Raw genomic sequence first — 18,294 nt, forward strand, 5'->3', positions numbered from 1 at the left:
ACCTGTTGGGTTGAGCACCTGCAAGCCTTTAAAATGCGATATTCCATGGGCCTTCTAAGAAGCTTCTGGAATCTTCTGGAATCTTGAGCTCACCTCTTCAGGAGTCCCGGGAAGAACTATCACCTCCGAATACATCCCCCAGCAAGCCCGGCCCAGTCGTGGCTCTGAAGGTGTGGCCATGGGCTTAGAACACCTAGGTCCTAGTGCAGGGCCTGTAGCTGCCTATATGATACCATCATTATTATCTGCTCTCTGAAAAATGGGACCAGGGATTTCCCCCGCCTTCCAGGGAATGACGGGATCGGGGGATGATCCTGAAGACTTACTGGGCATTTGGACAGTTTAGGAGCAGCACACAGATGTTTTGCAAATGACCAGAGGGTAGTTTCCATTTTTCTTTCCTCCATGAGGCACCCTACTTGCTTCCCTCCTGATTCCGCAGGAGGAGGGGGTTTCCATGCAATCATACTGGGGCTCCCGAGGGCACACTCCTTTGCCGACCTGAAAGCAACACATATGCATTATGGTATGTTTGCTATGTAATAAGACTAATGGTATTTATTAAGCGCTTACTATGTGCCAAGCACCATTCTAGCATCCCAATGATACGCAAGCTGCTTCTTTGAAGAAAGGGTCATGTACCCCTTTAAGGGCATTGATACTTACCCCACCCCAGCTTCACAGTGCTTAGATAAGTAGGTAGCCTTATTCTTTGCACTTCCCCTGTCTGTCCCTTTATTTTAATGTGTCTACCCCATAGACTGTAAACTCCATAACAATAATTGTGATATTTGTTAAGTACTTCCTATGTGCCAAGCACTATAGTAAGAGCAGGAGAGGAAACAAGATCATCTGTTTGAGCAAGGATCGTGTCAACCAACTCTTCTACACGGTCCTCTTGGACAATACTCTCTGCACCACGGAAGTGCTCAATAAATCCCATTGATTGACTGATGGAAATCCACAGGAATTAAGAGTATTTTGCTGTGAGGGGAGGGGTGTGAGTGGTGATGACTCTGAGACCCACCCCTCTGCTCCGGAACCTGTTGCATACTGGGCACCACCTCCAAGGCGCGGAACTCGGCAGCGGGAACCAAGGCAGAGGGAGCTTGGAGGTTTAAAATAAAATGCCAGACGTAAAAGACACGCGGTGCCACATCAGTACCCGAGCACATGGCCAGCCAAACCATTCATGTGGCCAAAGTGCTTGGCTTCCAGATCTCTAATAATAATACTATTATTTGTTCAGTACTACTCTGTGGCAAGCTTTGTACAAAGTGCTGGGGTAGGTAGATGCAAGAACAGCAGGTCCCACCTGGGGCTCACATTGTAAGTAGGAGTGAGAACAGATATTGAATGCCCATTTTGCAGATGAGGGAACTGAGGCACTGAGAAGCGAAGTGACTTGGCCAAAGTTACCCAGCAAATAAATGGTGGAGCCAGGATTAGAACCCAGGTCCTCTGGCTCCTAGGCCCATGCTCTTCCCACTAGGCCAAGATGCCTCTCTCTGCATGAATAGGACCATTTGAGGGGAAATAATTTTGTTTAAGTGGGTCAAGTGGAGGAGGCTCAACTTGGGCTCAGGGAGACAATCAGCCAATCAACCAGTGACATTTATTGAGTGCTTACGGTGCGCAGAGCACTGGACTACGCACTTGGTCCCCCAGACTGGTGAGGCAGAGAAAGCAGGCTCTCCCACCCTATCTTGGAGGGGACCCCTGTGGCAACCTGACCTTACTCTGGGAGTTGGTGGGGGGGACCTCTTTGTTCCTCACCCTTCCTCTGAGCCAACTCAAATAATCCTGCAGTCAATCCCAGGAGCCCAAGGGCCCCGGAACCCCCTTCTCCCCATGCGCAAGCAGGGCCCAGCCCCCTACACCCCCGTAAGCTGACGCAGCGTCTGTAAGCATTAGCGGCTTTAGGCTTTAATAAGATTAGGAAGGTTTAAAGCTGTCATCTGAGTGAACTAACCCCCTTGATACCCAGCATTGCACCTTCTTAACCAATTTGCTTTCAATTAGGGTAATTGGGAAACTAGCAAAGAAGTGTAGCATTAATATTTTAAAGTGATGAAGCAATTAGGGTCCTTGGGCCTCTTGGGTAAATCAATTTGCTATCAGCACCTAAAAGGCAATTATCATCATTTGTTCATTGAGCCCTTTCCCCAGCCCTTATCTTCTCCCTCCCAGAGTCTCCATGCCACCCCACCACGTGCCCTCCCCTCTGGCTTGTTCAATCTAGACTGTGCCCAAGGTGATACCCAAGCCCCCTCTAATCCCACCCCGATTGGGCTGCAGAGGTCACTCGAGTATTGTTATGCCACAGTCTCTATCATCAGTCAATAATAATAATGATGGCATTTATTAAGCACTTACCATGTGCAAAGCACTATTCTAAGTGCTGGGGAGGTTACAAGGTGATCAGGTCGTCCCATGGGGGGCTCACAGTCTTAATCCCCATATTATAGATGAGGTAACCGAGGCACAGAGAAGTGACTTGCCCAAAGTCACACAGCTGACAAGTGGCAGAGCCGGGATTTGAACCCATGACCTCTGACTCCAAAGCCCATGCTCTTTCCACTGAGCCACGCTGCTTCTCAATTATATTTACTGAACGTTTCATTTCCTCTGTGCAGAACACTAAGCTAAGCGGTTGGAAAAGTAGACATGATCCCTGCCCTCGAGGAGCCTACAGTCTGGCTGGTGGGACAGACGTGAAAATAAATTAGTAGTAGGAGAAAGCAATGGAGTTTAAAAATTGGACTAAAAGTACTTCTGGGGGAGTGGTGGGGTTGGGGGGGTAAGATGAAAGATGAATCAGGGAGGGCCTCCTGGAGATGTAATTTCAGAAGGGCTTTGAAGATGGGGTGAGAAGTGGCCAGCCAGATGGGAAAGGGAGTTCCAGGTCAGAGGGAGGATGTGAATAAGAGGTTGTTGGCGAGGACGAGGCCAACGCACAGTGGGGAGGTTGGCTTGAGAGGAGCGAAGCTTGCAAGCTGGGTGGTAATAGAAGAGGAATGAGGATGTGGAGGGAGAGAGCTGAGGGAGCACCTTAAAGTCTCTGCTTGACGTGGAGAGGAATGAGCAACCGTTGAATGCCCATTTCTCAGGACAAGTCCAAGTGCAGTCCCAGATTCTTGCTGAGAAGCTTAAAGAACTGGGTGTCTGTGGCCACGGTCCTATCATCCTCTCCCACTCTTGCAGTTGGCGTGGCTCAGCTATCAGGACTTACAATCAACCAGGAATTTAGTCCATCCACAATGTTCAGAGTCAAATTTGAGGGTGACTGGCTTAGGATGTGCACATTTGGAACATTAGAGGGGATGGATGGAGACCGCTGTCTGGGGAAGAGATGCTGTTTCCTTGCCCAACTCTCCCCTCTCCTTCAGACAGATGGCACAATTAAGCACACACTTCCTGAGCCACTGAGCAGCATATACATTAGGCCCCATGTATGGAGTTGTATGTGCCCGGGGAGACAGTTGTCACACACAGAGAGTATACAAAGAAATGTGCCCACAGACATATGAGCATAGCCCCATTGTGGGTGGGATCAGTAAATGCTTGACGGCAATGGTGGTAATTGCATAGACAGGCAGCAGACAGACACCTGCAGATCCGCACAGGTGGACGCCAAAAGTGGCAACTGTCTGCTTGTTACTAACAGTTTTCCCCTGCTCTCCTTGGTACACGGATGGAAAATCCACAAAATACATCCAACCCCTACAAGGACAAGCAGTATCTCAGTGAGGGTTTCTGTCCTGGGATCGGGGGTATGGAGCCACCTGTCTATTTAGGCAAGTGTCTCTGTCCCGCCAGATGCCCGTTGACTGCTCCAGCTCCACTCTCTGCCCGGGTCTTCAATTCGTGTCTGGTTTCCTGTCTGAGTCAACTTCTGGCTGAGCCTCCAATTCATGTCTGATGCCCTGTCTGGGTCAGTGGGTCTGTCTTCCTGGAGCTGTATACTGGTTTATGTGTGCATCTTCAAGTGGGAGTCTGGCGGTTCCCATGGCTAGTTGTTGGAGGAGCAAAGGCAGTACGGGGTGAGTCCAGGGTGCTAGAATTCCCTGGTTAGATTGTCCCAAGCCCCAAGAAACTACCTCATCAGGGATGACATAAACTATACTTTCCTTTTCTCTGTTTTTTTCTCTCTCTCTCCTTCTCTCCCCACTACCTGCCACACACACACCCCAACCTTGACTGATTGGGAAGCTAAAGCTGCAGGTAACTGGAACTGACTTGGCCTTCTCGGGTACTACAACCCTACCCACCCGCTGACTACCCCGATCCAGACTGGACCCTTCAGGGCCGGGCCAGAACCAGAAGCCTCTGTGGGGTGGGAATGGGAGAGGAAATGAGTGGGCCCCACTACCGTGAGAATGGAATCATGAGAGCTGTGTGTGTGTCTGGCCGCAGTGTGCCCGGGTAGGTGTGAAGAGGGGACAAACAGTAGGAAGTCAGAAAAGAGATCAGGAACTCGAAAAGTCCCGGAGCTTGCACTTTACCACCCTTATTTGGGGGACAGAACTCCTTGGACCTCTAGTTTCCCCCACAGAGGACAGTTTTGTACCTTGGCTTTTAGGTAAGGGCAGGGGAAGTACTAGCCTTGGTGCCGCCCTAGGGATCCATGTGTGGACTTTGACCCGATCCCTGAATCTTAATCCTCCATCTTTCACCCTGACCATTTACCCCCTGCCCAGGCCAGCACAGAGATGTGAAACACAGTGGGTTAGGAGAGATAATAATAATAATAATAATAATAATGGTATTTGTGAAGCACTTGCTATGTGCGGAGCACTGTTCTAAGCACTGGGGGATACAAGGTGATGAGGTTGTCCCACGTAGGGCTCACGGTCTTAATCCCCATTTTACAGATGAGGTAACTGAGGCACAGAGAAGTGGCTTGCCCAAGGTCACACAGCTGACAAGTGGTGGAGCTGGGATTTGAACCAATGACCTCCGAGTCCCAAGCCCATGCTTTTTCCACTAAGCCACGCTGAGAGATCTTTCCGATGCCTGGGTCTACGCTGAGAGACTCATGCCGCACTCCAGAAGGCCCCTCCTCTATGCCCCTTTGGGCCTACTGAACTGCAGGGAGGGGCTAGGTGCTGGTGCCCAGTCTAGTCTAGGTGGGTCTCAGGCTCTAGAGTCAGTCACTCTGCTGCCTTCTTCATGGGGGGGGTGGGGGAGAGGGGTAGGAGGGGAGGCAGGGGTAAAAGTTGGCAGCCTCTAATGCTGGCCCATGCCCAGCCTCATATGAGCCTTGTCTTGGACTTAGCCAACTTCCCCCAAGGCCTCTTTAGTTCTGTCCAGGATCCCAAGCCACCCAAAAGTGGCACACTCTCTTCACTCCCAAACCGAGAAGACCAGGCTCCTTTGTGGGGGAGACGATCGGTCAGCGAAGCCAAGGCTGATTCGGTCCATCCATCCCAGCAGGGTCCCTCCTCCTGCCCACCTCCACCCTCAATTGGAGGAACATTTAGAGCAATTACTTGTCTGGAAAGCAGCTGTCAATCATTCTTAAAGGGGAGGCCTCCAATTAATCACCTCGCTCTAATCCCCTGGACTCCTTTCCAATCTAGAAGGACCGGTGACATCTGCAAGACTAAATAAAGATTCTCTGGAGCTCTAGTGAGCGGTTGTGTGGCAAATCGGGAGACTGGAGGGACTGCCGGTTGCCAACAAGGGGGATTTCAGAGTCTGAGCTGTTTGTTTGACTTGCCGTCTGTCCCAGAAGGTAACTGCTCTGCTCTCCTTTTTCTGTCAGGTGGAGGAAGTGGGGATTAGGTAGGGGGAAGAAAGACATTTGGATGGAAGGACCCCTGATCTGAAAACATAGCCTCCTAGGATCTGCTTGTTGGGCAGAGGGAGGGGACTGACTCTGAATCTGGATGGGTTGGCACAGAGAGACAGGACCGCAGGATCGGGGAACAGCTTCATAGTAAGCGCTTAATAAATGCCATTATTATTATTATTATCATCTAGAGGACCTGGCTGCCCCTCCCCAGCCCCCCTCACCCCAACCCTTTATCTTTCCCTCTCCCCCACACTCAAGTGCCCTTCCTTAGAAGACTGAGTTCTGGGCCTCGGGTCTAACGCTCCAAGTTTGAGCCCAGGCCTGTGGCCTTAAGAGAGAGGAAGACAGTCAGAGCCAGAGGACCCAAGACAATAGCACTTGAAGTCCAGCCTTCTCTGGCCCTTCATTTCCTTCATCATTAGTCTTAGCTCTTAACATCTTAAACCTCCAGCTCTGGGAGAGCAGAATGCCGGCATCTCCCCTACACCAGCACCCCGCGGGGGCGGCGGGGGGAGGCTGCTCCATTAGTTTGGCCGAAGACACAGGTAGGTCAAATCGGGCTACCCTGGCTACCCCCAGGTCCAGCGGAATCAATTCAGACCCATGATTCGGGGGCCCTTGAAAGAGGAGCGACCTCGTTCCCCATCTCTACAGCGGGGACCAGGTCGGGTGGGCGAATGAGGTTGGCATTGTGGGAACTGGATTCCTTTGCTAGGGGAAGTTGGCTTTGAGACTCCTAGAAAAATCCCTCTTTCCCAACCATTGAGTTTGGGGATTTCTCTCTGTTGAGGGGAGAGCAAAGGAAAGAGGAACAGAGTTGTGGAAAGGGGGAAAGAGACTCTCTGACTCCCAGGCAGAGGCAGCCTCCGACTGGCTGCGGACCCCTTGGGCGTCGTGTTCCCTCCTCACTGGTGGGCTTGGTCAGGAAGCCCGGAAAACAGCCGTTCTCTGCTCACTGGGGCAATTCCCCAGCAGGGCAGGCCCTGCCGTTCACTCCTGCTCTCCGCATCTCAGCAAGGGAGAGAGTTCTAGGGAAGGTCAACTTTCAGGGTGAGCTGAAAAGGGAATGTAATGTCTGTCCCTCCACCATCTTCCAAACTGTTCTCTGCTCTGCTCCCCACTCTCCCCGAGCCTCTGCCTGACCTCCCTGCAGAGAATATCTGGCATGGAGTGCTGGGGGTGGGGAGGAGGGTGTCGCAGGAGCGGGGGTAATTCCCCCTCCCCTCGTCCGGGAGGGTTGCCAAGCTGAGGAAGCATAGGGAACACAGTGTCAAGACACCACGATCCTCAGCCTCCCCATCCCCCTGCCCCTAGGTGATAAAGAAAAAACAGAGACAAAGAGACAAGTAGAGAATGCAGAATGTGAGGGAGCCGAGAGAGTAATAGGACTCAAACCAAAGGAAAGGAATTGAGGGGGAGGGAGAGACCTTTGGCCCAGCTAGAAATCCTGGACTAAGGCCACCCCTTCTGCCCTCCTGCCCTCACACACTGTGCTTCTCTTCCATCTCAGATGTGAACCCAGTTGTCCAGGAGCAGAAGCTGCTGAGGGAGCTGGGTTGGCTCCGGGAGGTAGGTGAAGGGAAGCGGGGGTCGGAGATGCTCCCGTGCAGCTGACTTTCGCTTCCTTAGCCCAGACAACGTAAGGTGGGATCGGTCCGAGGGGTGGGGAGGTGGGGGGGGGGGACCAGAGAGGGGAGAGTCTGAATAGGGACCGGACCAAGCTCTCGGCTTGGATGTGGTCCGAAGGGAATGTGCTGCTGGGGGTGGGGCGCGGTGAGAGGGGGATTGTTTTCTAGAGAGAAACCACTTTGGTTTCAGTGCCATGCCCAGGCCGATGCAAGCAGGAGACTCTGCTCTGCGTCCCACCCAGGATGGGGATGGTCCTGACATCGCCTTGACTCTCTAGGGACTCTTCTCCCAACTTGGAGCCGGGCGATATCCCATAACTTCTTTCCAGCCTGCTGACCGGGACAGGGCGGAGGGGAAGGGCATGAGAGGGAGAATGTGTGCGTGTGGACGGATGGAACACTTGTTGCTTATGTAGGTGCCACTTGTTGCATTGAGTGTGAAGTCAGAAAGGGAATGGGACTGCTGGTGGGGAGCAACAGGATGGGCTCAGGAAAGGCTTCAAAGAGGTCGAAAAGACCCCATTTGGAGGCTTTTCAGCCGCCCTGGAATCAATCAATCAATCGTATTTATTGAGCGCTTACTGTGTGCAGAGCACTGTACTAAGCGCTTGGGAAGTACAAGTTGGCAACATATAGAGACAGTCCCTACCCAACAGTGGGCTCAGCTTTTTGCATCTCCACACAGAGGCTCTCGATCTTGTGGGTGTCCTTGAGCAAGTGAGGCTGGGAGTTCAGTGCAAATAGTTTTCAGCGCCTTCACCCACAATTAGGAACCCAGTGTCCCATGCCAACTTCACACCCCCCAACCCCTACCCCCCATCACCAAACAGTGGATGCCTATTTGCCAAGTTACTTCTACCTTCCTGGGGTTTACTGGGCTCCGGTCCTTCGTGCCTACGCCGCTGTTGTTTTCCAGGAGTCCGAGGCAGGTAGCACCTAGAGATCTCAAAGCCAGTATCTTGGGGACCCTAAAACGATCCAAAATCACCATCAGTCTGAATTGGACAGCCACCACGTGCAGAGCTGTGGAATAGGTACTGTGTGGAAGGACAGAGGGGATGCTCTCCCCACCGTCAAGGAGCTGACAAGTTAATGGGGGAGACAGGACAGACATTACTAAATTAAAGGAAACATCTAAATGTTGAAATAATAATGATGGGATTTGTTAAGTGCTTACTATGTGCAAAGCACTGTTCTAAGCACTGGGGGATACAAGGTGATGAGATTGTCCCACGTGGGGCTCACAGTTTTAATCCCCATTTCACAGATGAGGTAACTGAGGCACAGAGAAGTTAAGTGGCTTGCCCAAGGTCACACAGCTTACAAGTGGCAGAGCGGGGATTCGAACCCATGACCTCTGACTCCCAAGCCCGGGCTCTTTCCACTGAGCCACGCTGAAATCAACTACGGCCAGCCAACAGCACTTTGCTACTCACCCCAACCCCATAGCACTTATGCAAATGTCCTTATGCTCTACTGTTTCCCCAATTCCTAATTGATTTGAATTGAATGTCTGTCTCCCCCTGCATACGGTAAGCTCCTTTCCAACTCTGTTGTGTTGTACTTTCCCAACCGTTAGGTAGTGTTCTGCACATAGTAAATGCTCAATAAATACCACTGATCGAACCGATATACACAAATACTAGGGGATTACTGGAGGAGTTGGTGACCTGAGGCAGGTGGGGTCGTTTCAGGAAGACTACCTGGAAGCAGCGTAGCTCGGTGGAAAGAGCATGGGCTTTGGAGTCAGAGGTCACGGGTTCAAATCCCGGCTCCGCCGATTGTCATCTGTGTGACTTTGGGCAAGTCACTTCACTTCTCTGGGCCTCAGTTCCCTCATCTGTAAAATGGGGATTAAGACTGTGGGACAACCTGATAACCTTGTAACCTCCCCAGTGCTTAGAACAGTGCTTTGCACATAGTAAGTGCTTAATAAATGCCATCATTATTATTATTATTATTTTGTTTGAAGTAGGGGAGGGTGCACAGTTTGGCAGAGGGAAGGGTGGAGGCAGGAGGGGATCGGTATGTGTCTTGTCATAGAAACAGGAGGGGATTGGGCGGGGGTTGATGGGCAGGCTTCCTTGGATGAGCGGAGCCCAAGCCGGGGCACGCTACTGGGAATTAGAGGAGGTAAGAGGCATGGGGGACTATGAGGACCAGGGCTGGGCAGGTGGGGAAGTGAGGGGAAAGAGAGAAGGGAGACCTCAAGCCAAACTGCATTCTACTAGGTTATAATTCTAATGTTCTGATGAGCCAAGCAGCCCCTTCTCTTTATCTCCTCCACTCCCCACCCACAACAGCCTGCCCTGCCCCTGGACAGGACAATCAGCTCCCAGGGGCTAGGGCCTACTAGGATTACGATGGGGTTAGTGTCTGTGGTTTGTGCGGGTTTGTTTTATTTCAACGCAGATAAAAACAGCCCTTAATCCGCAGCAAATGCAGCAGAAAGATTTCAGCTGGTGGGATAAAAAGCTTAACACTCACTGTCTTCAGGTTGAAAGTGCCTATGACACACAGGGGTCTGAGCTCATTAGTTCGGCCAGAGAGGGCCAGGAAAGATAGAGAAAGGCCACCGGTATGGTAGGCCGGGAAATAAAAGAGGGTAAGAGCAGGGTATTCAGGTCCTCCAGAGGAGCTTAGGCTATAAACTCGCCTCTAGGCTGTAAGCTCCTTTTGGGCAGGGGACGTGCCTATCAATTCTGTTCTGTTGTACTCTCCCACGTACTCAGTACAGCGCTCTGCAAACGTTAAGCACTCAAGAAATACCACTGAATGATTGATTGACCTCCCACCTGTCCCCCTGCCTAAATGCAGGTCAGGTACCAGCCCCTCTAAAGGATTTGTTTCCCCTGGAGGGGGCAGGGGGAAGCGGCGGAGTCCCTTCGGGCAGGGAGAGTCCCCTTTCTTGTTCTTGCTGCCCATTCCTTCCGGTTCTGTCCTCAGTAGACCTGGATTAGCCACCTCTCGTTTTCGTGTTATTTCCAACCAGTACCTTGAGCCATGTCTTGCCTGGGCTGTTCAGCCTCTGGGCAAGGATTGATCTGCTAATCAGGAAGGGGCAGGGGACCCTGGGACCAGGTGCCTTGGAAAGGCATTTGATCACCTCTTCGGGAAAGAGCTTAGTACAGTGCTCCGCACACAGTAAGCGCTCAATAAATACGATCGAATGAATGAAAGGAACAGACACCCCTCAATCTCTCCAATCCAATCAGGATTCAGTCCATGAGGCCCCAGGTCCCTTTGCCCCAGGGTTTCAGAGAAACCCTGAATCAGTGGCATTTGTTGAGTGCTGCGTGCAGAGCACTGTGCCAGCAGTTAGGAAAGTACCATCTAACAGAGTTGGTAGACACGTTCCCTGCCCACCCCAGCTTACAGTCTAGAGAACCTAGAAGTTATAGAATCAGATTCCCCCCAAGCTGAGGCCATCTTTTCCATCCCCTACCTTCAAGCAGGGCTTCTTCTTAAGAGCCCAGTGAGAGAAACCACAGTCCCCTCCTACATTCTTTTTCATGAGCTAGAGAATGCTTTCGGTCAGATTTGTCAAAACAGCTAACTGAAACTCCTCTTGCTGCCTTTCCCCAGAGGGGACACGGAGGAGCTGCCTCCCTTCTGGCTACTCGGTACTCTTCCAGTCCTCTCGGAACTGGCTGGGACACCTGATTCTTTTGCGTGGGCCCCAGCCTCCAGCCTCCCGGCTCGGGCCCGACCATGTTTCTGAACAAGTGTGAGGAGGAGCTGGAAGAGCTGCAAAAGAACGGGGATGGCTCTGGGGGGAGTCCCCTGGGGGCTCTGCCCGGCGAGGAGCCCCCAAAGAAAAAACACCGACGGAACCGCACCACCTTCACCACCTACCAGCTGCATGAGCTGGAGCGCGCTTTCGAGAAATCCCACTACCCTGACGTCTACAGCCGCGAGGAGCTCGCTCTGAAGGTCAACCTGCCGGAGGTTCGGGTGCAGGTGAGAGGTCCCAGGAATGGCTCCACCAATCCCGCCCCCCGCCCTAGCCCCATCCACATACCATCTACCCTGACTGTCGCTCCTCACTCCTCCTGCCTGGTCCCCGGGAGGGTCGGGGTGGCCGAGGGAAGATGTGGAAGCCCTTTTTCTGGAAGTCTTTAAAGCAGGACCCGCTCATCCATTTGGGCGGAGTGACTTACCAGATGGCACAGAGGCAGAGGAATGATCCTCGTCCAGTTCAAGGATTCTAGTATGCCAGGGATCTTGAGTAGGGTGCTAGTGGGAATGGGGCAACTCTCTCTGAGAAAAGCTGTGGAAAGGATGGGAGCCCGAGGCAGTCGAAAACTGCAAACGGTGCCAGAGAGTGGTTGAAGCTGCAGGAACTGTTGGTGGCCTGCCCCGTCTTTTCAGTCTCCCCTGCGCCCACAGTGATCCTTGAAATCAAGTGTGCCATCTTCAACCCTGGAGGACACCTACTCATAGATCAGCATCGGTCTTCGAGTCTCTGAAGGGTTATGACCCAGAGGCGATCGCCGGCTGTCCGCCACTTCCACGGAAAGCAGAGAATAAGGGCAATGCAGTACCTGCCCATTGAACCCGACTTTAAAGCAGCCTCGCTTTGAGGGCTCATGATGCTCGAACCCAAATCCTAACTCTTACTTTGGCCTCAATTACGACCTTCAGCCCAGCCTAACCCCAAGCCCTAGTCCTTCTCCGTCTTCCACCTAGCCTTCGGCCGATCCTCCCGCCCGTGGACTTTTTGAGTTTCCAGCCCACTGGGTTTTTTTGAGCGTTCTCGTTCCCAGGCGGGGTTGGTCTGGGTGCCCTCTGGCTTAATGCGATCGATTTCCCCCCTGCTCCCCGCAGGTCTGGTTTCAGAACCGCCGGGCCAAATGGCGAAGGCAGGAGAAGGTGGAGGCCAGCTCCATGAAGCTCCACGACACCCCCATGTTGTCCTTCAGCCGACCCACTGTGGCTCCCAGCGTCGGCCCCGTGGGCGGCTCTCTCCCCCTGGATCCCTGGTTGACGTCCCCCCTCTCCGGAGCTGCCGCCGTCCACGCCATCCCAGGCTTCCTGGGGCCAGCCCAGGGCCTGCAACCCCCCTACAGCGCCCATTCTTTCCTCAATGGCCCCCCGGCTATGGCCCAGCCCTTGCAGCCTATGGCCCCCACCCCTTATCATTGTCCCCCCTCCACTTTTGTGGACAAGTTCCCTCTGGAAGAGGCAGAGCAGCGCAGCTCCAGCATCGCCTCTTTGCGCATGAAGGCCAAAGAGCACATTCAGACGATAGATAAGACCTGGCAACCCATCTAAAGGCCCCGACTCCCTCCCTTGCCCCTTGCTTCGGGGAAAGGGAAGTTCTAGGGAAGGGGCCCCGTCCAATGCTTGCTTCGGGGGAAACCAGGTCACTGGAATGGCGGGAGATGGGCAAGAGAGGCAGTGCGGGCAGTTCTGAGACAGCTGGGCAGGGCCCTACGGGGAAAACCGCCTCAAGCAGACAGCAGTCCTCTCGAGGTGAAGAATGGGAGCATTTTCCTCCTGGCCTGAGGAAGAGGCTGAGATTTCCCCAGGGGCTGAGGAGAGGAAAGAGGGAGAATGCCCCTTACCCATGGACTAAGCCTTCAGGCCTGAAGTCCCGGCTGGCACGGGGTAAGCCGGTCCAGTTGCACTGGACTCTCCGGCGTCAGTGCTAACTCCATGGGGGCTGGGGGAGACGTGGTCCCCGTGGTCGGGGAGTGGGACTCCCAGCCTTGCTCATTCCAGGTCTCTGACGAGACCTGAATGTTTCCCAGAAATGGTGACCTTCTGGCCAGTAAACTCTCCGAAGCCCTTCCCCGCCCAGTTCTTGCAGTCTCTCCCCGCCTCTCCTTCTAAAATCACTGCCTCCTTTCACCCCCTCCATTCCAAAGGGAACGTTGGCATGATGACCCCACCGATATCCTGCCGGCACTTCTGTTCCATTTCCTTCTTGAGCGGTTTAACTGCTTGCGGTTTCACTAGCCCAACTAGAGAGGCCTAGTGCACTAGCGAGGGGGCCAAGAGTCCCGTTTTCCTGGTGCTGTGGTGGCGTGGAGGCTGTCGACATTTGACACTACGACTGGGATCCCAGTAAAGTTCACAAGGCAAAGCGGCCGATCCAGACTCACTCTGTGCTTTGCGTGCCCCATCCCCAGCCTGATTCCTGTCATCCACGGGGTAGTGGGCAGGTGGGCTGCTCGGTGGTTGACCAGTAGCCTGGTTTCTTCCTCCAGGGCATCCCCAATAGCCCCCACTTGGGAAATGCGGCCATCTCTGGTCCCTCAGGGCTAAGCCTGCTCAGGCAACCTGAGCTGCAAGGGTTGGAAGCCACCTCGGACGAGGGAACCACGGCTCCCCCATCCCTGGTGGCTCCCCTTTGCCCCAGAATCGACATCCTGCAGCCGCTCTGGCCCCATTCCACGCCCGGCTGGCTAACACTGGTTTCCGGACTACGCAATTCCCAGGCCCCATCCCCTCGCTGCCCATTGTTGTGGCCTCAACAGTCGGTGTCCCGTCCCCGGAGGCCTGTCAAGAGCAATCTGCTCTCCCGTCACTCTGGACCGGGGCAGAGGCGGCGGGCGGAGGACCGGCCTAATTGCTCCAGTGGCAACATATTAGCCACAGGGGGCAATTCTGAGGAGAGCAGTTTGGCTACGGGAAAAGCTGAGGCTCAACACACAGGACCCAGGAGGACGGGGCGGTGGGTGGCCAGAGAAAGAATTGGACGTCAACGGGGTCTGAGGACATTTGGGCTCTGGCTGTCCCAGGGGGCCAATGGCGGCAATGGATCTGGGCCCCAGTGCTCCTCTTTTTCCCCCCATCTAGCCCTGTCCCTAGGCTTTCTCTTTGTACCTAGACATTCTGTGCCCGCTGCCGGCATCTTGCCATTGGTGCCGATTCCTCTGCGCCCATCTCCCCTGTGGGCTCACTTTCCCTGAGCCCAGAAACTGTTTGCTGGGTTGATTTTTTTCAGGCACCGTACTAAGCACTGGGATAGATACAAGATAATCAGGTCGGACACAGTCCCTGTCCCACAGGGGACTCACAGTCTTAATTCCCATTTTGCAGACAAGTTGATTGAGGCACAGGGAAGTGACTTGCTCAAGGTCACACAGCAGACACGTGGCGGATTAGAACCCGGGTCCTTCTGACTCCCAAGCCCGAGCTCCATCCACTAGGTTAGGCTGCTTCTCGATGCTGGGAAGGGTAGAGGGAAGAGAAGAGGCAGGGTCTCCCCAACCTCCACAGAAGAGGGCAAGGGGCTCAGTGACTTGCCAAGAACCCTACTAGACTCCTTTCCCACCAATGTGATTGATGCCTTACAGAAAACAGGGCTGGGAAGAGAGGGGCAACAACTTGCTCAAGGTTGCCCAGCAAGCAGCATGGCCACGTAGAAAGAGCCCAGGCCTGGGATTCAGAGGACCTGGGTTCTAATCCCGGCTCGGCCACTTGTCTGTGTGATCTTGGGCAAGTCCCATTCTCTGGGCCTCAGCTACCACATCACACAATGGGGATTCAATACCTGTGCGCCCTCCTACTTCGAATGTGAGTCCCATGTATGACCTGATTACCTTATATCTGCCCCAGCACTTAGGACAGTGCTTGGCACATAGTAAGTGTTTAACGAATACCACAGTCATGATTATTATCATAATTTCTAACAGCCTGTCCCCACCCGCAGTCATCTTCACTGCTGTCTACCCAGACATAGCCCTGCGCCCACCAGCTGCTTCACCAAACCCAAGAGGAGCCTCAAGTCTTGGGCCAGCTTGTTAACTGCAATTAAATCTTTAATGACTACTTAAATGCATAATCAATGCTCTTCCCCTGACCCTCCCCCCACCATGTCCCACCACCCCCAACTACTCCAGGATAATGGGCCAGGCTTAAAGCTGCCCCTCCAGGGGAGGCTGCCTCTGAGTGGAGATAATGAGGCTAACAAAGTGGAATTAATTGGGTTTGATTTGGGAGCAGTGGAGGCGTGTTTCCCACGTGAGCCAATCCAGGCCCTTCCGTGGCCCTGGCTGGCGCCTGGGCTCTGGCCCCAGTAGGGCAGCCGGGGGCCAGCAGGGTCAGGGCCCCTCTAGTTCGGTCTCAGGAGCCCCAGCCTTTCAAGTCTCAACAAAAGGGGAAAGAATGGAGCCCATCTTGCACCCATCCCCCCCTTCAAGCTCTGCCCTCTCAGATGGCGGCGCTCTTAATTAGGTCAGGGCCTCCCTTGTCGGGCCCCAGTCCTGGCAGTACCTGCGGGAGCCTGTCAGAGCACCCAGCCTGCCCGCCACAAACTGTCTTCTGCGCTCCAGGTGGGGGAAGGTGAGGGGAAAGGGCCACAGTGAGTCTCTCCCAGCCAGTCCAGCTCAGCTTGGCCCAGCCTAATGTAGGCCGGGGTTGTTGGGTCTCCCTCAGGCCCACCCACCTGGCCCCTAGGTCCCAAGTGGAACAGGAGGAGCGAGACAGATACTGGTCTTTGCCGGGGCAGGCACTTTATAGGCTCAGTCCCAGCTCGCCTGCCCCGTGGCTTCCCAAGATGGGCAGTGACCCCGCCTCTCCTTCGTGTCCATGGAATCTGGCAAGGTTCTCTGAAAGCATGCCCTGAGCCCAGTGAAGGGGTGGAAGGCAATCAAAAGTTTGAGTGGAGCCAATTGTGTGGGAGAAGGCCCCCGCCCTTCCAGCAAGGGCATAGTGCCTAGGGGCCGTGGGGAGAGCAGAATGGCTGAGATGAAGAGCCCCTTTCGCTTGCAACATCCAGCCCATGATGCCCAGGAGGTGCTGTGGAACGGGCAGGAGACTCAATAATGGTGGGAGACAGGGATGGGAACCCCTCCACTTCCCTACTCCAGTCACCCGGAGTCACCTGACGGGGCAGGGACACAAGGTAGGAAGGGAACCCAAGAGTCATGGCTCCCCAGTCTTTCAGGTTATTGGGAATCCTGGTGTGAGAAGCAGGCAGAAGGGAGAGGACAGATTTGGTTAAATCCCCAAACAAACTGATTGTTTGTCCCACTGATCTTGGTAATCCCCTCTCTCTTCAATCACCCCTGTAATCTGATTATTTCTCTCATTTTTCCCCCTGGAGCTGAATTAACCTCATCAACCCCAAACCACCACCTTAACCCGTCTGGGGGAAGCAAACTCATCCCTTGCCCACATCCTCATCTCTTCCGTTCCACCTCCCCTCAACCTTAGTACTCTCATATTCTCATTCTTTCTCTCCCTCGTCCCCCAACCTCCCCACCTCTTCTTCAATCACCTTCATGCCAGCAGAAAGCCTCCATAGGATGCTCCCTCTCAACACCGTTAGCCTTGATTCCCTCTTGGTTCTGTCTGCTGCCTCCAATTGCTCTGAGGACACATCCTCTTGGATCTGAAATAGATGGGGCATTGTAGGCAGGGGGATAGCTCTACTCCACCACCCTTCTGACCCACCTCCCCGCTCCCACCACCACCACTCCAGGCTCTCTCCCATCCCACTTGGGCCAACCAGGTGATCGTGATTAGAAGAATCTCAAGGTTAGGTTGGAGTTAGGTTCCAGGCTATGGTTAAAATTAGTCTAACTCTGGGATGAGGATTAGGGTTGGATCAGGTCGTTGTTCTCATGAGGGATGTCCTGAAGACCCCGCTACGGGAAAGGACTGGAAACGGCAATGGCCCTTTTCCTCGGGGCAGGTAGCAGAGTGCCCGTCTGCCCGAGCCTCCTGGGGCGTTAGCCACTTCCCGTCGCCCCCCTTTTTCCACTTCAACTAAGGTTCTAAGGCCAAGTCTGACCTCTGATCCAATGGGGGTGAATTAGGAATTAATTAAAGGACTTACGGAGCTCCGAGTTTAGAAGGGTTCACAAATCGGACAGTAAGGAGCCAGTGCTGCTTCCTAGCCTGCCCCCAGGCCACCACCGCTGTCTTTGCCCCCGAGCTAAATGCAGACGGTGTCGTACTCTCCCAAGTGCTTCGTACAGTGCTCTGCACACAGTAAGTGCTCAAGAAATACGACTGACCAATAGGATCCAAGTGGCTCTGTCCACCACAGAGCTCTGTCCCTGCTACTCACCGAAAAGAATGTCATTCTTGGATTACTGTTTTCTTTTCCTCGCCCCTTCAACTTCAGCTCAGGTGTCAGTCTTCCTCTCCTCATTACGCTCCTGTTCTGGAAAGAGATTTCATCTCTCCAGAGGAGTGCCCGTCAGCCCCTTTCTTCCAACGCATACACAGATGAGTTCCCGGGCAGACATGGATGGTGAACACACCTTGCAAACACCGGTCGGCCCAAGAACCTCGACTGAGGCTTCCTAAAAGATTTCCCAACCCCCTCCCCACCTGGCCCCCATGGCAGCAGTGCTATTAGCATGCTCAGTGCAACAGCAAAGCAGACTTCCCCAGTCATAATTGGCCAAAGATCTTCAACCTTAATCTCTTTCACCCTAAACTAGAATATCTGGCTCTCTCAGCACTGATGAAGCAATTAAAGAGTAAGTGCTTTACAGTTATTTGGTTCCTGTAGTGATTTGCCAACTCCGTTGTATTGTACTCTCCCAAGCGCTTAGTACAGTTCTCTGCACATAGTAAGCGCTCGGTAAATACCACCGATGATGATGGTGATGAAGACCCCACGTTACTGTCCCCTTTTCACCGGTGAGGGAGAAGATACGGGGACGTTTAAGCGGCTTGCCTGTGTGTCACAGCGAAGGAGAATTGAATCCAGGACTGACACAAAAAGCCCCCTGGAAGTTTGAACTGAGGCAGGTTACTTGCATCTGCCTCTTACTTGGGCGAGGGGTGTTCGAGTCCTCTGCCCACCTCCACGAGAGAGCACCGACCACACAGACGGACACTTTCACCGATGGGTTATCTGCGGCGGAAGGCAAAAAAAAGAACCAGGCGGATCAGGGAAGAGAC

The 18,294-nt window shown here is 53.6% G+C and overlaps 1 protein-coding gene across 1 annotated transcript; it reads left to right on the forward strand.

Moving 5' to 3' along the window:
• Positions 1 to 7,295: 7,295 nt before the first annotated feature.
• LOC119919617 (retinal homeobox protein Rx1-like) lies at positions 7,296 to 13,566 on the forward strand. Its single transcript, XM_038740176.1, has 3 exons — positions 7,296 to 7,366; positions 11,011 to 11,385; positions 12,253 to 13,566. The coding sequence occupies exons 2-3, from the start codon at positions 11,137 to 11,139 to the stop codon at positions 12,697 to 12,699; spliced, it is 696 nt and encodes a 231-aa protein (XP_038596104.1). The 5' UTR covers positions 7,296 to 7,366; positions 11,011 to 11,136; the 3' UTR covers positions 12,700 to 13,566.
• Positions 13,567 to 18,294: the final 4,728 nt, after the last annotated feature.

This window comes from Tachyglossus aculeatus, chromosome X1 (assembly GCF_015852505.1).
Source record: "Tachyglossus aculeatus isolate mTacAcu1 chromosome X1, mTacAcu1.pri, whole genome shotgun sequence".
NCBI classification, from domain to species: domain Eukaryota; kingdom Metazoa; phylum Chordata; class Mammalia; order Monotremata; family Tachyglossidae; genus Tachyglossus; species Tachyglossus aculeatus.

What these genes read in the sequence shown, in the direction of transcription:
- LOC119919617 (XM_038740176.1), top strand. Translation starts at nt 11,137, where the DNA reads ATGTTTCTGAACAAGTGTGAGGAGGAGCTGGAAGAGCTGCAAAAGAAC. An exon ending in TGCCGGAGGTTCGGGTGCAG is followed by an intron (nt 11,386 to 12,252) that starts GTGAGAGGTCCC and finishes TGCTCCCCGCAG; the next exon opens with GTCTGGTTTCAGAACCGCCG.